The 22,929-nt window shown below is 40.2% G+C and overlaps 1 protein-coding gene across 2 annotated transcripts in view; it reads right to left on the minus strand.

Moving 5' to 3' along the window:
* Positions 1-3,641: 3,641 nt before the first annotated feature.
* LOC136825730 (mitochondrial import inner membrane translocase subunit Tim21) overlaps positions 3,642-22,929 on the minus strand; it is a 188,641-nt gene continuing 169,353 nt past the window's right edge. For both annotated transcript variants that reach the window (XM_067082538.1, XM_067082537.1), the window contains 3 exons: positions 20,264-20,382; positions 14,947-15,046; positions 3,642-3,885 (listed from right to left, as the gene is read on the minus strand). In XM_067082538.1, the coding sequence (XP_066938639.1) occupies positions 3,775-3,885; positions 14,947-15,046; positions 20,264-20,382 (330 nt within the window). In that variant the 3' untranslated portion in view covers positions 3,642-3,774. The remainder of the gene's footprint in view (positions 3,886-14,946; positions 15,047-20,263; positions 20,383-22,929) is intronic.

Consider the following 22,929-nt stretch of genomic DNA (forward strand, 5'->3'; position numbering starts at 1 on the left):
GAGTACACTTTAGGTATCCCTTCTTCCCATGTTTTTCTTGTAATTACTCTTGCAATGAGTGTCAAGGTGCACTTCAATTTTTCTGTTTGCATTGTCATAACTCTGTATAACTACTTTTCCCAAGCAGCAGCAATTTCTCAAGTATGCAACATTTTTCAGTGTGGTTTTCAACATTAAAGTGTATTTCACCAGAGTTGTGCACTGCAATACTGATTTTTTATTTCCAGTTAATTTTGTGTTACTTTCAGTGCAAATTGTAGTCAACCTAAACTTCTTGTCATTTAAGTGTCTTGCCATTTTGACTTGCCTGCATTCTTTATTCTTCTTGGCTGTTATCGAGATGGCAGAAAGCAAATTTTCAGCTGGGAGCAGTGCAAATTTTGTTAGGACTTCAAAATTGAAATTTTTGAAACCCTGGTGTAGAATCAGTGCAATAGCTGTAATTCCCATAGAGAAGGAAAATTATCCCTGGAACAGACGATGCAGAAACATTTAATTTCTAAATGGACACTGCCAATAGTGATATTCCTTCTCTTGCCTCACACATCAGCATTGCGTAGGTTTTGTAAAGTGAATTTTCTGGCTTAATCTCTAAGCCTAGAAAATTTAACATCTTATTCTCAGTCCAGTCGCAGACACCTAGATAGTTGTCCCAACTTGCCCTTGTGTTTCAGGTAGTTTACCATTATTTGACTTCTGCCTCTGGTTGGAATAAAGGAATGGAGCTCCCTTTTGGTGCATAAAGGTCCTCAAAGCTGCTGGCCTTCTTAGCCCACAGCCTTACTATTCTATTTCTTCCTGGCTATTGTGACAAACTTTCACGAGGAAGAGGAGAACAGCATTGGAGGAGACAATCTCAATCATTGGGCTGTCTCATTTTGCACTTTGTTCTTCTACATTCTCAGGTTGTTTCCTTGTCTGAGGGTATCTGAATTACCCCCGTGTTGTGCACTGCTTTGTACTTTTTCATTTTTTTAGTTTCTACTTGTATATTTGTTTTTATTTATATGTATATTTTATATAATGAACATAAGTCTCAAAAGTTTCCTTAATATTTGCCAGTAGGTATATGGATGAAATCTTTATATTGTTTGCTAATTATTGGTATTCACTGTTCTAATCGTTCCTCTTCTTTCTTTTAGCATACAGCCATTGTCTGTCAAAGCTTGGTTATGCTCATGGTAATGAAGATGATTTGCACAAAATGAACAGTTCGGTCCACATGAGCTAAGGAAGTTAGTTCCATCCCTCCAGCTCCAAATAATCTGATAATGCTAGGCTACAAGAAAGAAAAGTTTGACAGCCACTTTGTAGCTGATCTGAAACGCTGGACAGCATTCTCATCCGTTATCTTCCCAGGCCTGTTTCTTGCTTCTGAATTTTCCATAAAATTTGGATGTTCATGGCTTGCTGCAGCAATTGAATGACGTCCTCCAGACTTTATCCAACAAGACTTCTACCATTCCATAAGTGGCTAGCAGACTGAGGCATGAGGAATATTTTGACAACTGGCAAACCAATGATTTACCCTAATCCTGGTATGGCTACTGACTACACAAAAGGCAACACAGATTGAATTATTGGCTCTAACCCTAGTGGCAAAATTTCTTTTGTCAAAGAAATAACATCCATGTCCCAAGATCAAAGAAGTTAGATAAGGCTCCACATGGAAGGAGTTGTAGAGATAACAGAGATTATTAATATAAGCATCGACTTAGTCTGTTGCAGCTATATTTTTCTCACTAAAGACCTTTGGCTCTTTTATTAGTAGAGACAGGGTTCTTGGATTCAGAACTGGAACACATTAACAGGACTGAGGTCTTTTAGGTTCACCATCACTATGAACAGAACTACACAGGTGACACTGTGATCAGACTTGGTTCATACATTTGGGAAGGAGGTCCAAAGCTGGAAAACTTTACTCAAGAGAAAAACTCTCATAAACCAAACTTGTGATTTCAAGGATTATGACAAGGCTTAAGACAAAAAATCTGATGACAAGGCTTAAGACACCAAATCTTCCAGTAACAAGAAAGGTCAGGACCAAGGATTAAGCTCTTTTCATTCCTAGTTATATAAGAACAAGGAAGGGTTATGAGGACATGAAAGGATTCAGACTACTACTAGCCTGGACAGTCCACGCTATGAAAACATGAACAGAAGGAAACCAAAAAGTTCCAAGATGAAACTATCAGATATGGCACTCCAAGCATATATACAACGAAAGATCAGCAAAAGTTCAGCAAGAAGCATGCAAGCACATCAGTGGCAACATTGGCAACATGTTGAATTCCTATTACATTATATACAAAAGATAAAAGAGGACTCTCTAGCAAGTCCTTCCCACTGTAAGGCAAAATATGCATCTCAATGGCTTGCATTCTTCACTCTGTTCATCAAATGACTGGTCAACATCACCCACGCTAACTCTTATTTGTTTATCCAACTCGGCATTGGATTTATATTAATGAATCTGAGGTAAAGAGAAATGTTTAATATATATTGATCAGGAAAATTTAGCATTGAACTTTGAGGTTCCGGTGAGCTGTGCCTCTGACTGCTCATAATTTTACATTTTTTTTATTGTTCAATTTCATTGTTTTAAATTTTCATACATTGCGCATCAAATATTCACTTAATTCTCATGAGTACTTAATTCTCATATGAGTACTGCCTGTATTAGCACCAGTATGCACTGAAGGTTTTAAGGAGTGCATTTTGCATTGTTCATACACCTTACTGGAATGGAATGGAATGTAGAATTTAGGCCAAAGGCCAAGCACTGGGACCTTAGAGGTCATTCAAAGCTGAGAGGGAAATTAATTGCAAAGAAAGTTTTGAAGATGTAACAGGAAGAAAAACTCACAGTTGCACTATGAAACAATTGTTAGGAGAGGGTGGAAAGAAAGATGGGAGAAAGAGAATATGATGAACAGAGGAACAGTAAAGGGAATGAAAGAGGTTGCAGCTAGAGGACAAAGGGACACTGCAAAGAACCTTTAGTAATGCCCACACTACACCACCTGAAGTGCACAGATTGCCCTAGCCCCCTACTGGGATTAACCTTATTCTTAAAGCATATTTATTCCCTTTAACTACAGCCAAATTGTACTTTGTATATGATAGGTATCAGTAATCTTTGCAGTTGACAGTGCCATAACACCAGTCAATATGTGGTGGGGGAGGTTAGGCATTCTTAAAGCTATTAACCCACTACTACCTGGTCTAAAATTATGAACAGCTTATTCATATGATTTGTCAAATTCACTATTTTATAGAAGACTGAATTCTTTAGCAAGACCTGAAAAAAAGTTAAATATTTGTTGGAACTTTTGAGCAAATGATGTGGAAAGTAGGGATTTCAGATACAGCCATAGGAATATGAAATTTAACTGCATAACCACAAACACTACAGCAAAGTATTTTGATAGCACCCAACATAGTTGTGTAACATGAGCTCCTAGCTGGACTTGCTGAGAGGCAAACTGTGGTAACTTTAAACTCTAATTCTTCACTTTTTCTGGCATGTCAAAGTATGCATCACACAGAAGTAAGAGGTTTGTAATTAAAGAACAGTTGCTTTAGATTGTGCAGTATTTTCCACAGTTGACATTTTTAAGATGCAAATAATAATACCATACTCCAAGGCAATTCATATATTTTACAAATTTAATAAAATACACTCATTTGGTAAACAATATGCCATGACTGATTTTGAAATATAAAAACCATTCTTTGAACACACATCAAACTTGCATAGCCAGAAGATTTGGTTCAGACCACTGAAGCACCAACTACTTCACGGTTGTCTTCAACAACAATGACCTCGTGAGGGTAAGTGTCTATTTGTACATAAAGATACCGGAATTCCCATCCAGATGATGTCTGACAAAAAAAAAAATAGAAGAGTTACCATGCAAACATGAAAAGAGTTACCATGCAAACATGAAAAATATTTCATAAAGTTGAACCTGAAAAATATTTAAAGGAAATAAATCTCAACAATTTTAATCAATACCTAATGTATATATAAAATTACCCTAATGACTTTTTAACTGTGAATTATATTCAACATTTTTATTATGAATTATACTTAACCTTTACATATTGAAGTAGTTTTACCACCATTATGAAACTGCAATTAACAACATCCAAAATAATAGAACTGTACTGTACAGTATAAAAAAAAGGGTAATCTGACTGTACACACAAAATTGAGATTTTGTAAAACTTTCTAATGAATGTTGTTCTCATCTTCCTAGCCAGCTACAGTTCTCATCTTCCTAACCAGCTACAGTAATTCCATTCTTAGACTGAAGAATGCACTTCAAAAGGGTATGAGGAATCTAACTACAATGCAGATGTGCTACATTTGGTGAATATATTCTCAAAATGAGATACACTCCCTTTTCAATCAAACCAAGGATATTCTATTGAAACCTTACTTAGCTGCACCTACAAATATGATTGCATGGACATCTTCACATGACAGGGAATATTTCTTGCAATGGGCTTACAGAATACAAGATAAAATTTCAGCTATGATGGGACAGCTCATAACAAAAAGTAGCCCTCAAACTGGACAAATGTAAGTGATAGTGTCTACAAATTAAAGTTAAACTATACAAATTAAAGTTAAACTGCTGGGAAGACAAGATTCAAGAACTTGACATTGATGTCTTAGACTTCTTGCTACAGGAGAAATCTCATCTGCATTAATTACTTTATCTCCCTGGCACCAACGAGAAGCAAGACAAGGCAAAATGCTCCACTTGCTGGAGGAGAAAAGAGACTTCACTCGCTGGTACCAGAAGAGAACCAAGGTGCACCACTTGCTGCCCACCCTAGGACAGGCTTGGAGCCCATGTGTTGTCACCCCATGCAGAGAAAAGGACAACAAGGCTTCATGGCACCCAAGGGGTGTGAGGCACTTACTTGCTAACAACATCCAAGGAAATGTGAGATGCTCTATCTAGAGGCACCTGAGGCAAAGGGAGGAGTTTTCTGCTTGCTGGCACCAGTGGGGAGGATATGCCAGGTACTCTATTTGTTAGTACTACCCGAGATGAAAAGCGATGAGAAGTTTCATTTGATGGAAACAGGCAACAATTAAGAAGCTATACCTGCTGAACCAAGGAAAGGCTATGTGCTCTACCTACTGGAACTCGAGACAAGGAGGTGAGATGGACGGAGATGAGATGGACTCCACCTACTGGTTCAAGGCAAAATGACTCACTCCACATCTCATGAAGTGCTATCTATTTGCTGGCAAGGAAAGGCACACCACTTATTGGCATTAACTTGTTCCTAAAGAGAGGCAATGCTCTGCACTTGCTGACACCCAAGAAGAGAGTAAAGTGCTCCTCTTTCTGGCACCCGAGGAGGGGCAAAGACTGCAATTCCTGTTACCTAAGGAGAATAAAGGGTAGTGATGCAAAGCTCTCTCTATTTGCTGATACTTGCAGAAAAGTGAGTTCTGTGCTTTCTAGTACCCAAGGAGGGGCCAGGCAAGTTCTGCCTCTTGTTCACACATAAGGAGAGGAGGCATGGTGCTCAAGGTGCTGGCACCTTTAAGACATGGTGCCACTTGTTGACACCTGAGAAGGAGAAAACACACACTTTTGCTGCTAAATCCAGAGGCAGTGTGCTCCACTTCCTGGTACCCGAGAAGTGACGCAAGGTGAGGCACTTCACTTGTTGACCTGAGAAAATTCACTCTAACTTGCTGGATCCAGAGGTGATGGGCTTCACTTGCTGGTTAAGTATATCTTAGTTTAATCCAGACCACTGAGCTGATTAACAGCTCTCCTAGGGCTGGGCCCGAAGGATTAGATTTTATATTTGGCTAAGAACCAATTGGTTAGCAACGGACCACAGCTTATTGTGGAATCCAACCACATTATAGCGAGAAATGAATTTCATCACCAGAAACAAATTCCTCTTGTTCTTCACTGCTCGGAGATTCGAACCACGACCAACAAAGTGGTAGTTGAGAACGGAAGCCGCTCACCCAGCGAGGAACTTTTCACTTGCTGGTGCCCATGGTGAAGAGCAGTGCCACTCCAGGAAGGGCAAAGTGCTCTACTGGCTGCAGCGTGTGAGCATCTGCACTTCTTGGCAACTGAGGAACTCTCTGCTGGCACCCGAAGCAAGGAGACTGCATTTGGTGCCATCAAAGAAGCAAGTTACTTTTGTTCTGCACCTGAGAGGAGAAGGACTTTGCTTACCTCCCATCTCAGGTACCATCAAGTGTAGTCCGTCACCTTGCCTTTCCTCCAGTGTCTGCAAGTGAAACTTCTCAGTTCTGGGTCTAGCAAATGGATTACCCCTCTTCACTTCCAGGAATGCAGTGCCTCATCTCACCTTGAATAGCAAGCAGAACCAGACCTTCCACAGCTCTCCAGAAGTGTTAACTAAGCACCTTGTCCTGCCTTAGCTCATATCCCAGCAAATGGAATTTGTTGCACTTCTTTTAGGTGTCAACAGGTGGAGTTCTTCACCTCTGGATCCAGTAAGTCCTTTGCCTCCCTCTCCTCCATTGTCAGCTATTGGAGCACCTCACCTCCCTAGCACCTGAGGAGAGAAGCAATGAAGCAACACTTGCTGGTACGTAAGTGGATGAAGACAAAGCACACCTACTTGCTGGATCCATAGGTGAAGAGCTCCACTTACTGACACCAGATGAGGTGTGATGAATTCTACTTGATGGGACCTGAGGAGAGTCAGCATCACTACTTGATGGGACCTGAGGAGAGTCAAGGCAAGGCACTACATGTTAAAACTAAAAGAGATGGGAGCTACTGGCTGTCAACCAAAATGATAGGTGATGCACTACCCTAACAGAAAGCAAAGAGGGGCCCCCGACTTGTAGGATCCAGAAACAAACCGCTCCACTTACTGACACCTGAGGATGGGTGAGGTGAAGAATCTGCACTTCATGGCAACTAGGAAGAGGTGAGACGAGGCGAAGCCAAGGGCACAACTTTTTAATGCCTCTGGAGAGCTGTGGAGCTCCACTTGCTGGCACTATAGGAGAGGGAAACAAGCAAATCTTACTTGCTGGAATCTGATGCAAGGCACTTCATTTACTGACACCCAAGGAGAACAGAAATCAAGGGAAGGTGAGACAGTCCACTTGTTGACACCTCAGGAGAGCCACTGAGCTCCTTGTTACTGTGGCACAGTGAGGCTCTCTCCTTAATGGGGATCAAGACTTTAGGAAGGGATTCCAACCCCTGGAACAAAGCAAGTTGAGGCACTCCATTTATGACACCACAGGAGGCAAAAGGCAAGTGAGGCACTCCCCTTGTTGCCACCTCAGGAAAGCCATACTCATTAGCTGGTGCCTAAGGAGTGGTGAGGCAAGAAGGTTCCCCACCTCCTGACTGTCCACAAGATTTGAGGCATTCCACTTCCTGCCACCCAAGGAGAGAAGAGGCAAGACGCTCCACTTGTTGATACCTGAAGAGAGGCAGAAGCTCCTCATGCTGGCAGTGGCAAGGATAAGAAGAGGAATCCATATGCTAACATCTGAGGAGGGGAGACAGATGTCAAGACAGGGAAACAAAGAGGCCCTTACCTGCTGGCTCCAGAGGTGAAGATCCCTCACTTGCTAGCCCCTGAAGAGAGACGAGGCACTCCTTTTGCTGGCTAAAGCCAAGGCAAACCACTTGCTGTTACCTGATAGGTGTGGTACTCTACTTGCTGGTACCAGGGATATGAGATGCTCCACTTAGTGGCAACAGAGGAGAGGGAAGGTCAGGTAATCCACTTGCTGACACCTCAAAAGGACTGTACTGCTCCAGTTGATGACACCTGAGGAGGGAAGTGTGGAGTACCACTTACTAGCACCTGACGAAAGCAGAGGCACACCACGAGATGTGACACACACTACTTGCTGGCACCCAAGATGTGAGACAAATTACTTGCTGGCACCCAAGATGTGAGACAAATTACTTGCTGGCACCCATGTCAAAGCGAGGAATGCTGCGTCAGGAGAGGAGTGAAACTTCTACTGTTGGCGCACCCAAAGATATAAGGCATTCCTCTTCCTGCCATCTAAGAAGAGCCAAAGGAGAGGCACAGCATTCCATTTGCTGTAATCAGAGATGAAGATAACTTTAACTTCTAGCATCTGAGGATAGGGAGGAGCTTCTCTTGCTAGTATGGGGGCTCCATTGTATCACCTGAAACACTTTAATAGAATCATGAAACCTGTGTCAGGGCAAAAACAGACCTACTACACACTAGCAGAAGAATGTGTGATGGAGTAATAAAATTCAAGCATTACATCTTTATGCAATTTCCATTACCCAGTTCATGTTTTGGTCAGGACTCATAGTATCTAAAAGACACTGTACATAAATGTTTAGAGATGAGTTAGAGTAGTTAGAACATGCAAACATGTTAAAAACTTTTCATCATCCGCACTTAAGCAGGTACCATTTTAATTTAGAGTAACAAGATGGGTCTCCACCAATTCACCAGAATATAGCAATCTCTCCATGTAAAAATTACATTACCATGCAAAGTGAATTCCTTTGGTAGTTGGTGCAGTTGGAGAAATAATATTATTCCACAAATTATCAGGGGTTTGAATTTTCTCTATTCAAAAAAAACTCTGCTCCATTTTATTGCAAGATGCCCTAAAGAATTTATCAGCAATACATTCAATGGATTTGAAGAGAGTTACGAAGAACATTAAACACAAACTGCTGTGGCTTCTTGCCAAACTAAGACTAAAATAATACTTACTGCCAGCAAAATAAGCCTTAAATGTTGCAATGAAATGTTTTCTCTCGCTCTGGGAGCTGTAAATTTTACCAGATTCATAATTTCAATAAATGATGATGAACACCACCAGCACTGGAAAGACACACCTCCCCAACTACAGATCCCTAAAAGTGGTTGGTTGGCTATGTGAATCTTCACCCACAGTATAGCTGAAGTCAGTCGTGACGAAAAACTAAGGGCCACTCAGGTGGTGCAAACAAGCATCATCCATGGATTATTCAGCTGGACAGGTACAGCAGGATCTAAGTGGGTAGGCCAGCAGTTAAGAGGTATGGTGAAAGCAAGCTGGGCAACAGGTCAAGCAGGCAATACAATCAGTGTGGTAAGGTGAAGACCAGTAATACTGTCAAGTAAGGTAACACAAAAAATGAACAAGAAACCAGGAACCAATGGGCCTGGGTATATGCATGCTCAGTACCCACACAGATTTTCTTTTTACAAAAATTTTACATAGGAACCTTTCTTAATTAACAAAATTGGCACTGCAAGGGACAGGTTTGCAAGAAAAAACTACATATGATACATGTTCATAAAAAGAAAAGACATCCTTATATGGTTAAAAAAAAAAGTTGGGATAAATGGGAAAAACTGCACTTGCCAATTTTTTCTACATTCAAGGCCATACTGTCTCCATATCACATGACATATGACAATCAATTCCTTACAAAAGTGAAGGCCCATCTAGCACTCTTCACTTCACACCCATTTAAGAAGGAAAATAACACACTTCCAGAAGCTGTCAGATTTCATAGCATAAAGTAACGGTACTTAAAAGATTTTGTCAGTTGTATGAGCATATGAATATTTTAATACATTAACAACTATTTTTTATGCTAGTTTAACTATTCTTGTTAAAAATTAAGAAAATAAAAATGGAAAATTTCTGGTAGCTTAATCATTATGCCCCATTTTTTCAAGTAAGCTAAAATCAATGGAATTTTACAAAAAATGTAATAATTTAAATGCTTGAAAACATCTATAGTATATAGGAAAAGAATAAAATTAACAATAATCTAGCTATTTATGCAGAACACAACCACTTTTACAATAAAATTATTTGGATAACGACCTACTGTTAATTATATCTTCGCACCAATAGGTGCAATCGCCACTCAAGATTATCAAAATGTTTGGCTGACCTGCAAGGACTCTCTGTAATCAACTGTTTCCTACCAGGTGGTGTTGGAATGTTTACATTCTTGACAGAATTTTTCATGACCACCCACTAAGATGTAAGGAGGCTGGGTGGGTTTCCACTTTAACAGTAAGGTAAGTATCCAAATAACCGCTAAGAATAAATTTTCATTATCTGGAATTAATCTTAGTACCTACTGTTAAAGTTAGCTGGCTACTACGCTGAATGTGGATGGTTGGTTAGTGCAGCAAAACTAACAACTGTCCAGCCAAGTGAATTACAGTTTTTTAATAAAGGGAAAAAGCTTCTAAACATTCCTACCTGTTGTGCGACCCTTCTTGGTAAGTACTGTCACCAGACGTGTGACCCTTCCTGGTAAGTACTGTCACCAGACGCTGGAACCACAGCAGGGTGTAAGGCCATCGTAGCGAGACTTGTCAAAGGACCCTTACAGGGAAAAAGGAATACCTCAAAGAGTATTAGGGACTCCTGTACCTGAGTCGAAAGCTCATAACCAACAGTTCAAAACTCAAGACAACTACCACCTACAGATACGAAGGTGCACGCCTACACACCTATGAGAACCTTCATGCTCCCAAAATTCAATACCAAGATTTCCTATCATCTAACGATAAGAGAGAAAACAAGGTTACTCTCATATCTGGTTCAGGAGAAAGCATCTCCGACACGATGATAGGATTAAAGGCTTTACATATCGCATACAAAAGTTTGTTTCAAAAATCATGTGAGGCAAAAACAAGCGTTACATCTCCATTGAGCTGTGGTGACAGCCACCTCTAGGGAAGTGTCTTAAAAGAAATAAAAAGATGTGCTTATTGCTCAGACACCACAATGCATTATTGTACTTTCAAAAATGGTAAAAGCTTCAGGTATCAACTCCATATGCAGACTTCTTAAGTATTCTTGGACACAGGTATGTTTGACCTAACACCATAAGTCACGTTAAGTGATGGTTTTGCGGGAACTGCTGGTTCCCCACTGTTCCTTTTGTGATTGCTGCCTCCTTACCTCAAGTTTTTTTGTTTTGATGTTCTGTCGGTGAGCTGCCGCTTTTTCTTTCACAGTCGGGTCTGGTAGGGCAGCGAAAGTAGCGGCAGTGGCAGCAGCAGCAGGCAGTTTTTTTTGAGTCGACTCTGGTCGAGTTTTTGAGCAGCAAATTGGAGCACGATAAATGGAGCAACACGAGAGGTTGTGACCATGAGAAAGTCGGTGTCCACGAGCTGCTCATCTTGATGACAGTGAGGCTGTCTTGACGTTCCATCGGGGTATTCTGCTGGTGGGTTCTTGTCCGTGCTGCGCAGCTGAGGGCTGTCTTGGTGCCCCGGCGGAGGAAAAATGTTTGGTATTTTTTCTGCCTGCTGTTGTTTATTTTTGCCTTTTTTTTAAGCTACTTTTTGTTTATGAAGTTAATTGTTTATTTAACTTGATTTTTGTTTAGTGCTGCCTTTTTGGCATTTTTTTTTGTACTTATGTATTTTTATCTTTTTTACCAGACCTGACTCACTTGTAAATATTGCCTTAATAAATTAATATTGTTTACTTCTTTATTGTTTTTGTTGTTTTTCTCCTCCTTTGTTTGTTGCATCAGTTCATGACAACCCTGTCCTGAGTATGTTAAAGAACCTGCATAATGGCCCACTCGGGTCGTTACACCATAGTATACATTCTTAACTCCAAGGTTAAAGTCTGTGCAGGCAAACCCCCTGTGGTTAGCTCTACCTGGACATAAAGCCACTTCTTCATTGCCTACTAAATAGTTAAATTACGCACAGTCACAAATCTGTGAAGGACTTGTTTCTAGGTCTTTTTTGTTCCAAGTGATAAAAGAAAAGAGGTTTCCACTAGAACAAAGCCCACACATAAGAAAGGGCCTGAAGTGCACTAATATGCTTTGCCTTTCCATAGCAAAAGGTCTTCAAAGTTCTTCAGAGATACCTTATCCAAAACTCAAACTGAGGTAATGTTAAATAATCCTTAAGGACATCTAAATTTCATAGTAAACCATACTAGGAAGATCTGATATTTCCAGTTCAGAAAACTGACAACCTCCTTCAAATCTAAATCATGAGCAATATTTCAGCTAGCACCATCCTTTGATCGCCGAGACAGGAAACTGCTTCGCATACCTGTGATACCAGAAAAACTTAATCAGGATATCTATAGAGGTAAGGGTGCTTGATATCCCACTGCACAATAGGTACTGAGTATCCTTTTCTGAGAACCATCACTACCCAAGGTCCTTCTTGAAGCCTTGCCTGATACTTCAGAAACTGTGCATTTATCTTCAAAGAATCCTTACAGCTGACATGAACTGAGTTCAAAACAATTAGGGTTGCATTTGCAATTCTTTCACTTAGAATGTGATCACTGATCACTTACAGAAGCAGAACTCTGGAGTGGTTTGTAATATTCCATGCAAAAATTCATGCACAAAAGGTCTTCCCTCAAGGGAAGACTTCCGAGATAGTGCTTAAAATTTCTAATCTCCTGATTCAAGACACCTTGGGCGATGGTCTTAAGTACATAGGGGCTGAGGAAACAATGACAGGATGTGTCAAAATCAGCTAATACTGGGTTGAGTTGGACTATAAAAAAAAAGATATTCCTCCCTTAGCTTTGAAAACAGTTCTATCAAGGTGAGATTAATGCTCTGATGCCCCATTAAGAAATGCTGCCCCCTTCAGGATTAATATTCATATAACTATTATTATTATCATCTTATTCCTAAGTTTGCAGCATTCTTCTATCTTGGTGGTTAGCTGGTACCGTAGAAAGATCCCCTGAAGCTTTATTATCATTATTTATGTATCTACACAACATATATGGATATGTGTATGCTTGTACTGTATATGTATATACACATTTACACAAATTTTCCTTGCTGTAATTGAGCTGTTGTGTTAAGAATGGAATACTGACTTCAAAAGTGCTTCTGCCTCACAATTAAGCCAAAGTACCATACCAATTACAGAAGTCTTCACTTCCATGGTGCAAGAACTTGAGAGAAAAAACATGCGTGTTGAACAGAGTAAGGTGAAAAACTGATATCGCATCAAGGTGAAAAACTGATATCGTATCTAAGTCCTGATGCATGGCTCTAAGCAGCTTCATACAATTGGAAACTGATACAGTGGCATTACTAAAAGCAGCTTTAGGTGATACACTTCCCAGATCACCTAAAAAAAATGCCTTACCAGAATCAGTTTTAACTTTTTACTTGTGTTAACAGGAGCCAAGGTAAAAGCACACAATAGAGTGCCAATCAACAGATTTATCTTCGGTCAAAGGGAGTGGCAGAGGAACTACATGAACAGTGAATTGCTTAAAACTGAAGAAGAACCGACCAAATCACGGTTGAAACCTGTTAAGTCTAAAGGAAGAACTGAGATAGTATAAAGCAGAAAATCCATGGACAAAGATGGCGCAGCAATAAATGCCAAAGGAGAGATGTACCTAGGAATGTCATGACGTAACAGGATGCTGGTGGTAAATACCAGACAGCTAGATGGGAGAATGTAGAGGGTTCTCACATAACATCTTGCCACAGAACAAGGATGACAGCCGGAACCATCTGCACAACATTTTAAGAGGTGATTGCTGTGAAGCAAGAACCCATTCTAGCACAAAAAGGGGCAGTTGTCAAAAGGTGTCGAATACAGTACAAGGCAACAGAAAGAGAAACTGAGTTAACATCGAAATGGAAGAAATAATGATGATACAGGGCGAGTCAACGATTAACAACAAAAACTACTGAGGTAATTGTGATGTTATGTCTATAGTCCCTAGATAACTCCACCAGTTCACACACATCACCATCACTCTCTCCAAAAAAGGATAACATGTGAGCCAGTCAACTCAAGCATTAAACTGCCAAATAAATCATCGTGCTATGTTGAATCCAAGCTGAAAGAAGGTTGAGAGAGAGGTGGAAAAGAGCACGGACTTTGGCCCTGAGACACACCTTGGTTCCCTGTTAGTGGAGAAGACAAACTGATGCATGGCAGTCCAGAGGGCGGGCTACAGACATACGAAGCCTCTGACACCTTCTTGCAGGGGAAACCAAAAACGGTTGATCACTGTGGGGGGAACTGCGATCTTCACCCATAATATATAGTGTACTACTGTTGAATGTCTAACCAATAAAAAATTCATACTCTTCAATTTACCAATCATTTTTCTTCTGAACCACATAGGAAGCATAAGAAAAGGGTGTGAGAGAGGAATCAGTCTATCATGCAATGGAGGAGGAGGAGGAGGAGAAGCAACACCAGAAGATTGAGTAACCATACGGCAGATCCTAACGCATTGACTGCATAATTTATCAGCTCCTCACAATTGTTCATCCTCTAATCAGACCACTCCTTATGTTCTTTATAATTAGAAGAAAAAGCACACTCTTGTCCCTATGGGTAGGCTAAACCACACCATACACAACTGAAACATTTAGTTTACACAAAAAAAAAAGTTCCTATTAAGCCTAATGCTTCTATTGCTGCTTGCTGTAGAAGATATAATGCAAAAAAAAAAAAAGAAAAAAGCACAATAGCGTACAAGAGAAAATCAACCAGAAATAGTAAAAATTATCACTGATTCACACCTTAAGTACAAGGACACGGCCTGAGGAATTCCGACAAGAACATTGACATTCTAACACCACCTGGTGGGAAACTGGTGATTACAAAGACAGTCCTTATAAGTCAGCCAAACATTATGTTGTTTATTTTAAATGCCAATTGCACCTTATATCTTTGCACCTGGCGGCACATAGGTATAAGCTAACTTTAATGGTAGGTTGGATTCATTCCAAATAATATATATACAGTATATACTGAAAATGTGTTCTTAGGACACTGACACAATTTATGTTTCACATTTGAGGTTAATATGTACATCGCATACAACAGTACTTGCGTATTCTGTTCCTGAAAAATATGCCTGTATTATTAAAGGAAGGATATAATAAAACTCCCCCCCCCACAAAAAAAATCTGAACTAACCTCTCTAGCATCAAGGTGAGCTGTAGCCGTTCTTCGTTGCCCTTTTAAATGGAATTTTATTCGTAAACCTTTAGTACCTTCAATTTCGTATGACATATGGCTGAAAAATCAAACTAACAATGAATACTATATAACACAATAAAGAACTCTGATAGACCAACTTCTAAAAGAATGTATTTTCTTTAACTCCTATAATCATCATGCAGTACAATGAAAATTAAATCACCATGCCTAGATACAAAACGAATGTTGTAGGATTCTAAAATTTTTTTAAATTCATGGCTTAGGCACAGCAACCACCTTGTAATCTAGCCTGAAATCAATCTGAATCCCTTTCTGCCGCTTCTCAATATTTGTTAATACAGTACTTTATTTTTGCACTTACCTTAAGGTACTGGACAACAACCAAGTTGTCTGAGCACTAAAGGTCTTTCAGCTCATTTTAGAACTAGGGTGGCAACAATGTTTGCCTTGGCGCACACAGTCATTTTTTTTCTTCATACTTCATAATTCTGGCTCATTTTTTAATTACTTTTGGCATTAACAAGAAACACACTGAATTACATTGGAAATCATGTTATTTATTAGGTGCACAATATATAATTGAATTTTTTCATTTAATCTTTTATGGTTACCATGATATTCCTTACTGACTAACTTAATACCATACTTTCCTAAATTTAATGCAATTTAAACAAATTCCACTAAAGAAGAAAATGACACAATTGGTACCATAATCTCAATAAATCAAGCACACAAAAAGTTCCATAAGCTAAAATACTTGTACAGGAAAAACTAAAAACTGTGCAATGAAGAGTTGAACTTTATTCTGTATCCAGAACTGCTATATACAAACTGCTATATAACTACATTTTTAGGTAAATTTATGCACCTATAAAAAAATAAACCATTTAAAGCGTGTCTGGATGTACCATCAAGTAAATTTCTACAAGGTTCATTAGCAATCCAGGACCCAAGTTCTTCCAAGGGCTGGAGTTCTTATGATCAAACTACTTGAACTGAAGCTCAAAGCCATGCTATATCAAAATAAAATAATTAAGTGGGGAAGCCATTTATTGTATTGATCACTCAGTTCACCTCTGCTGTGCTCACTAATTACTGTCAAGGCAAATACAGCAATTTCAGGACTTCAGACTAAAAGTTACCAATAATTTGACAATTAAATTATTGCTTAACCTACCAAGATGCATTACCAATAAAAGCAATATGCAACCCAGATTGCCAAAAAAATTACATTTTTATGATAAAATAAAGTTTTATATATACTTACCAAGTAATTACATTGCTATAGTTTCTATTAACCAGCAGCTAAAAATTTTGAAATTCATGGGTTGTGCTATTTTGTTTAGCTAGGTGACTAATCCCGCCCACTTTCAGGGTCAGAGACTAGCAAACGTATTCAATTTGTTTGTGCAGTAACATTCATGTACGAAAACAACAGGCATTTATTAATGCTAGCATTCCTTTCTGTTCTCAAATTCATTACCATTACTAATGTTTTGGGGTAGATTTGTTCATGCATCCCACCTCCTGTCAGTGTGTGAATCAGCAATGTAATTACCTGATAAGGGAGCTGCTGCAGGAAGTTACTGCGTCTATTGGTGCTCTCCTTATTGTACAGTATAGTGGTGCAGCGGTATAGCCGAGGCTCGCCAACTATATTAGCGGGTACCTTGCAGCAAGGATGATTCCAATTGCTGACAAAGGTAATAATGTTGCCCTGCCCAGGGCACAGTACAGGAAAAACAACAATGAAATAAATGTCACCTAATACCATAAGTTAAAAACCACTGCCCAACTACGAAGGACTGGAGGGCACTCCGGTACACTGCATCCCCAGGCTCCCTTAAAAAACTCAGTAACCTCAAATCAAGGCCAAGAAAGGAAGGAAGGATTGCTTCCTATGCTTCTTCGCCCAACACCATGCCAGCCTCCAAAAATGGACCCAAGTACAGTACTGTACTGCAATTATAATAAACTATTTCAACTTCCTTCAAATAATGTGCTACCAAGACCGACTTACATTTCCAAAAAGTCGCTTGCAATATCGAGGAGAGAGACAAATTATGCCTGAACGACAACAATGTGGATACATTCCTAATTTCATGAGCTCTCCTGATTAGAGGAAAGGTCCACTCCCCTGTGTCTGAAGTCACAGCTTCACATGGCCCTATAACCCTTGATCGATGAAGATGACAGGTTCCTGTCGGTCTTAAGATATAGTATAAAGTCTGCTATTTCGGCTACGGAAGTCTGAGAAGACAACACTGCACTTTCAGCACCAATCTCTAAAAATGGTCCACTTAGCCTGATGTAATCTATCAGAGGACTGTCGCCTGCATTTGGCAATAGCTTGTGAAGCCGATCTTGAAAACCCCTTCTTTCTAAGAAGTTTCCTGACAGTCTGTATCCTGTCAGGGTCAGAGTAGACAACCCCTGATGAAAACACCAGAAGTGGGGTTGTTTTAGCAGATGAGGTTTTGAGGTAGCAGCCTTGAGGTCTACGAGGAGGCCGAGAAGATCCGGGAACCATTCCTTTGTTGGCTAAAAGGGGGCCACTAGGATCACTGACAGATTTTGGTGGGTCTGGAATTTGTTGATCACCTGCCTTATCATGCTGAAAGGGGGAAAAGCATAAAGGTGATGTTTGACCAGTCCTGAAGCATGGCATCGGTTGCCCATGCTAACGGATCTGGAACTGGCGAGCAAAACAGGGGGAGACAATGGTTTCTGGAAGTAGTGAACAGGTCTATGACCAGAGTACCCCACAACTTCCAAAGATCTGAGCAAACATGAGGATCCAGAGTCCACTCCGTGGGTAACACCTGTTTTTGGCAAATTAGCTCGTTCGCCAGAACGCTGAGCTTCCTTGAATGAAGCATGTAAGAAGCTTGACTTGAAATTGTTCTGCCCAAAGCAGAAGATCCCTTACTGTCTCATAATGGGAGAAAGAGTGTGTCCCCAACCTGGTTTTTGATATACACCAGGGCAGTCCTACTGTCAGAGTGCACTGTGATTGTCCTGTTGCACACTTCTTTGAAAAATTGTAACCCCAGATGAACTGCCCTCAACTCCTTGACAGTTATGTGCCAATTTCTCTGTTCCAGAGACCAGGTCCCCAAAATTTCCTTGTCTCGCAACAGAGCTCCCCAACCTAGGTTCGACGCATCTGAGAAGTAGTCTGGGTTGGGGTTCAAAGGAAGGAGAGATTTCCCTTGTGACAACCTTCCTTCTAAGCTCCACCAACGCAGATCCTTTTTTACCTCTGGAGTTACTCGGAACACGAAGAGTCTGGGTATTTTTTCCTGTTCCAGCTGATTCTTAAGAAGAATTGGAGGAGTCTCATTGAATTTCTTACACGGTACTGGAGAAGAATGCGTCACATCACCCGCACGCCTTTTCAAAGGGCATGATTCATCCACAAAATGCCATTGGCATCTGGGAGAAGAATCATCTAAGCTAGATGAAAGACGATGCACGTCCAGGGATACACCTTTCCAGTGGCACTTGGCTGCAACCTGGGATTCAACTGAGGGGAGCGACTACCCATGGGCAGACTCCACCGACCTCCCTTAGGCTACCAGTTTGACTCCTCCCAGGTTTAGCGGAGTATGATATTGACCTTTGCCTAGGAGAATTGGTGGGATGGGCAGCCACCTCCTCCACCAACACATCACCAACACCAGGTGCAATCGGGCGCTCTACCTACACGGCACTGGCACTAGGAGCAACAGGGCGCTCCGAATCACTCATTGTTCATAAGGACCTTAACCGAAGAGGCTAGTTGCACAATAGATTCTACAATCAATTCGAATCTTTTATTAATTTTACACTCAAGGCTGGCAATGGTGTTGGGTTCAGAAGTGAGAGAGCCGGGCAAAGGAGCCGGTTGCATAGCAGGAGAACTGGGTAAAGGATCAACAGAAATAACAGGAACGTCAACCTCAGTGTTAGCATTATGTTTCAATATCATGATCAACAGGAGATCCCTGACTAGCTAAAGACTTACTAATCTGTCTGGCTGTCGCTTTTCTCTTTTTTATCTCTAGCAAGTTTATTTAAATGAGATCTTAAAGTCTTCCACTTCTTACTGTCCCAGTCTTCTGAACAAATTTGTCCCCTACAATCCGTGCAGATAGAATGTGAATCATAAGATTCCTTAGTCAAACGTGTATTGCAGCCTTTGCTGCAATACCTAAAGCTAGTCAAACTTGAGTCTCACATTTGGAAAACAAGTCAACTACAATAACAATCGGTAAACAAGGAATGTCGTTATAGTGAGAATCACAATTAAGGTAAAAAAACAGCAACTCTATCTAATAATGCCGAAAGGCTATCAAAGCAAGAATACTTCACCAAATACGATGAGAAATCAATAGGAAAGATGAATTCCAAAATCAGAGCTGCTGCTAAAATCTGATGTACAGCCATTAGCAGGCAGAAACAAATTGAATACTTTTGCTAGTTGTTCCTCTCTTACCCCAAACCCCAAAAGTGGGCGGGGTTAGTCACCTAGCCAAACAAAACAGCGCAACCCACAAATTTCAAAATTTTTAGCTGCTGGTTAATAGAAACTATAGCAATGTAATTACTTGGTAAGTTACTTATATAAAAATTATAAAATTCGTACTGAATTTGGTGAGCAGAAATGAAGGTATATATTTTGTAGCCTATAACGATTGGCATATAAATAGGCTACAAGTTGCGACACCTGAAGGGAGTTGCAGAGAATTAAATCTTTTTATTGGTAACACCAGCAGCACAAAGGTCAGGGAGGCCACATAAGAAATACACACAGGCCAATATAATTAGGTCCTGAAAATATGAAAAATATAAATGAAAGAGTAACCACGCAAAAAAGGCAAAGGAGACACTAAGCAGGACTGAAGTTTGTACAGTAATCAGCATGGAGCATTAAAGATGGAAGGATGCTAATGCCTTAATTGAGGGGAATCTCTAATCCTGTATAATAGCAGTACCATAAATTCCTTGGTACTCTACATGGTAGCTTTCTTCTGGCTAAAGAGTAAGATTATGTTAGCCAGCGGTTTCTTCACTGGACTCATATGAACTTCTGTTCTGAGTGATGTATATCATATACATGCTCCACATAATGAATCAATATGAGAACACATTACCCCAAAAGTCACGGACAATGGAAAAATTACTAGCATAAAAAAGTATGGCTTTATAGTTCCTCTATGTTATTAAATTTAAAATTCTGCAAGATCATGACATGCTTCACATCTTCTTGAACATTTAGATATTCAAGCAACTGGAAATGACTAAACTTTACCTGATATGCTGTCTGCGACCTCGCCTACTTTCTTCCCCATAGCATTTCACCGAATCACCAAGAAAATCAATAACTCTTGGATGTGTAGTACATTTTTCTACTGCTGCAGTATACACAGTCTGCAATACAGGAGAACGTCTTAACAATACAGTATATATGCATTTACTTTATTTCAATATTTAATGTTTTACTTTGTTTCAGTTCTTAATGAAAACATTATCAATATACTGACAATTTCAAAATATTCCTAGACATTCACACAACCTACAGAAATTATGAAAAACTTAATTTTGCAATACCATTGCCAACAATGACCTGTCTGGTCTCTATCATCACAAAGAATTTCCAGTTGCTTATATCTACTAAACACCTTCAAACAACAGAGGTATCTTTTAGACAATATTGCACCTACAAGCATTTTGCTACCAATTCCTCTTTGCTCACAAACTTCCAAATCTAACACCTTAACCACCTATCATCAAATACCTTTAACAAATCTAAACTCGGCTTACTGTCCCAGAACATTCCAGAATTTAACTACAACATTCTGAAGGTATTTTGTATTTCATAGGATTTGTAGTGAGTACTATGTAATAAACTGCTAAAAGTGCTTACAGCATAATCCTAACACTACGGTATGAGTCTTGAATAAAACAAATTCTTGTAATATTATATATTAGGAATGGTAATGAATTTGAGAATAGAAAAAAATAGCATTAATATAATGCTTGTTGTTTCCTCACCTGATAAGAGAGCTGGTGCAGGAAGATCCTGCCTCTGGTTGGTGCTCATCTTATCATATAGTGGCGTGGTGGTATAGCTGTGGGTTGCCTAATATTTCAGTGCGTACTTTGCAGCAAAGGACAATTCCTATTGCTAACAAAGAATAACATGTTGTCCCTGTCCTGGGCGTGGTACAAAATTTATAACCAGAATAGACATTGTCACCTTTACCACAAGAAGATTAAAACCACCACTCAAACATAAAAGAACTGTCGAGGGTACTCCAGGTACACAGTACCCCTAAGTTCCCCTAAAAACTCAACACCCTTTTTTCAAGGCTGAAGAGAAAAACAAAAGAAAGGAATGCTTCCTACATTTCCTTCCCCAATACCACCCCAGCCACCGAAAACGGACCCAGTGTACTGCATTTATCATATATTGTCTCTATTTCCTTTAAATAATGGGATGCAAACACTGACTTGCACTTCCAAAAAGTCGCCTGTAATATGGAAGAGAGAGATAGATACGTTTGAATGTCAACAAAGTGGCTACAGCTCTTATCTCATGAGCTCTCACTTTATAAGAGGGAAAGGCATCATCCCCAATCTAGGAATGAGCTCCCAAGATCAGGTCTCTGAGGAAGAATGCCAGGGCATTCTTCGACAGTAGACACAAGGGGTCCTTGACCGAACACCATAAAGCACTTGAAGGTCCACACACTCCCTCTGTTCTGTGAACGTACTGTAATACTTTAGAGCCCTCACAGGGCACACAGCTCTCTCTTCTTCACCTGGACCTAAAATTTCTGACAGACTTTTAATGATAAAAGAACAAGGCCAGGGCTTAGAAAGTGTCTAATTTTTGGCTCAAAACCCCACGGAAAAGGAACATGCAGCATTCCCTTGGGAGAAGCCAACTCTTCTATCCATTGCATGGATTTCACTCACCTGTTTTGCAGTTGCCAAGGCTACTATGAAAAGAGTTTTCCATATCAAGGGCCGGCCAACCATTTAAGAACTACATCATGGGACTACTGCTACCTCCTTCTGTTTTGTGGTATCAAAAGATTTAATGAGATCCGAAGAGTCCTGATTAGAGGGAAGATCTACTCCCCTGTGTCGGAAGACAGCTTAACATGGCCCTATAACCTTTGATCGTGGAAGCTGACAGGCTCTTAGAAGTTCTCAAATATAGCAGGGAATCTGCTATTTCTGCTACAGATGTCTGAGTAGACGAAATACCGCACCTTCTGCACCAGGCTCGAAAAATTGCCCACTTAGCCTGATATACTCTATCAGAGGAGTAGAAAACCCATGATGAAACTGCCTGAAGTGGGGCTGTCCGAGTAGATGAGGGTTCTGAGGTAGCAGTCTTGGAGAGTCCGCCAGCAGGTCAAGAAGATCCGGCAACCACTCCTTTGCTGGCCAAAACAGGGCTACTAAAATCATTGATACATTCTGACAAGTCTGAAATTTGTTTACTACTTGCTTCACCATACTGAGAAGTGGGAAGGCATAGAGATCCTTGTTTGACCAGTCCTGTAGCATGGCATCTGTTGCCCATGCTAATGGATCTGGGACTAGCGAACAAAACAATGGGAGACGATGGTTTCTGGAAGTAGCGAACAGATCTAGAAATGGTGTCCTCCACAACTTCCACAGATCAAGTAGACCTGAGGATCCAGACTCCACTCTGTGGGTAAACCTGCTTCTGGCAGCTCAATTCATCCACCAGGATGCTTAGCTTCCCTTGAATGAAGTGTGTCAGAAGTTTGGTGTGATTTTGGTTTGCCAAAAGAAGAAGGTCTCTTGCTGTTTCATAATGGGAGAATGAGTGAGTTCCCCCTTGATTCTTGATGTAAGACAGCAGTCATGCTGTCTGAGTGGACTGCTACTGTCTTGTTGCACACTTCTGACTCAAAAAACTGTAGTCCTAGATGAATT

This window comes from Macrobrachium rosenbergii, chromosome 39, assembly GCF_040412425.1.
Source record: "Macrobrachium rosenbergii isolate ZJJX-2024 chromosome 39, ASM4041242v1, whole genome shotgun sequence".
Lineage (NCBI taxonomy): Eukaryota > Metazoa > Arthropoda > Malacostraca > Decapoda > Palaemonidae > Macrobrachium > Macrobrachium rosenbergii.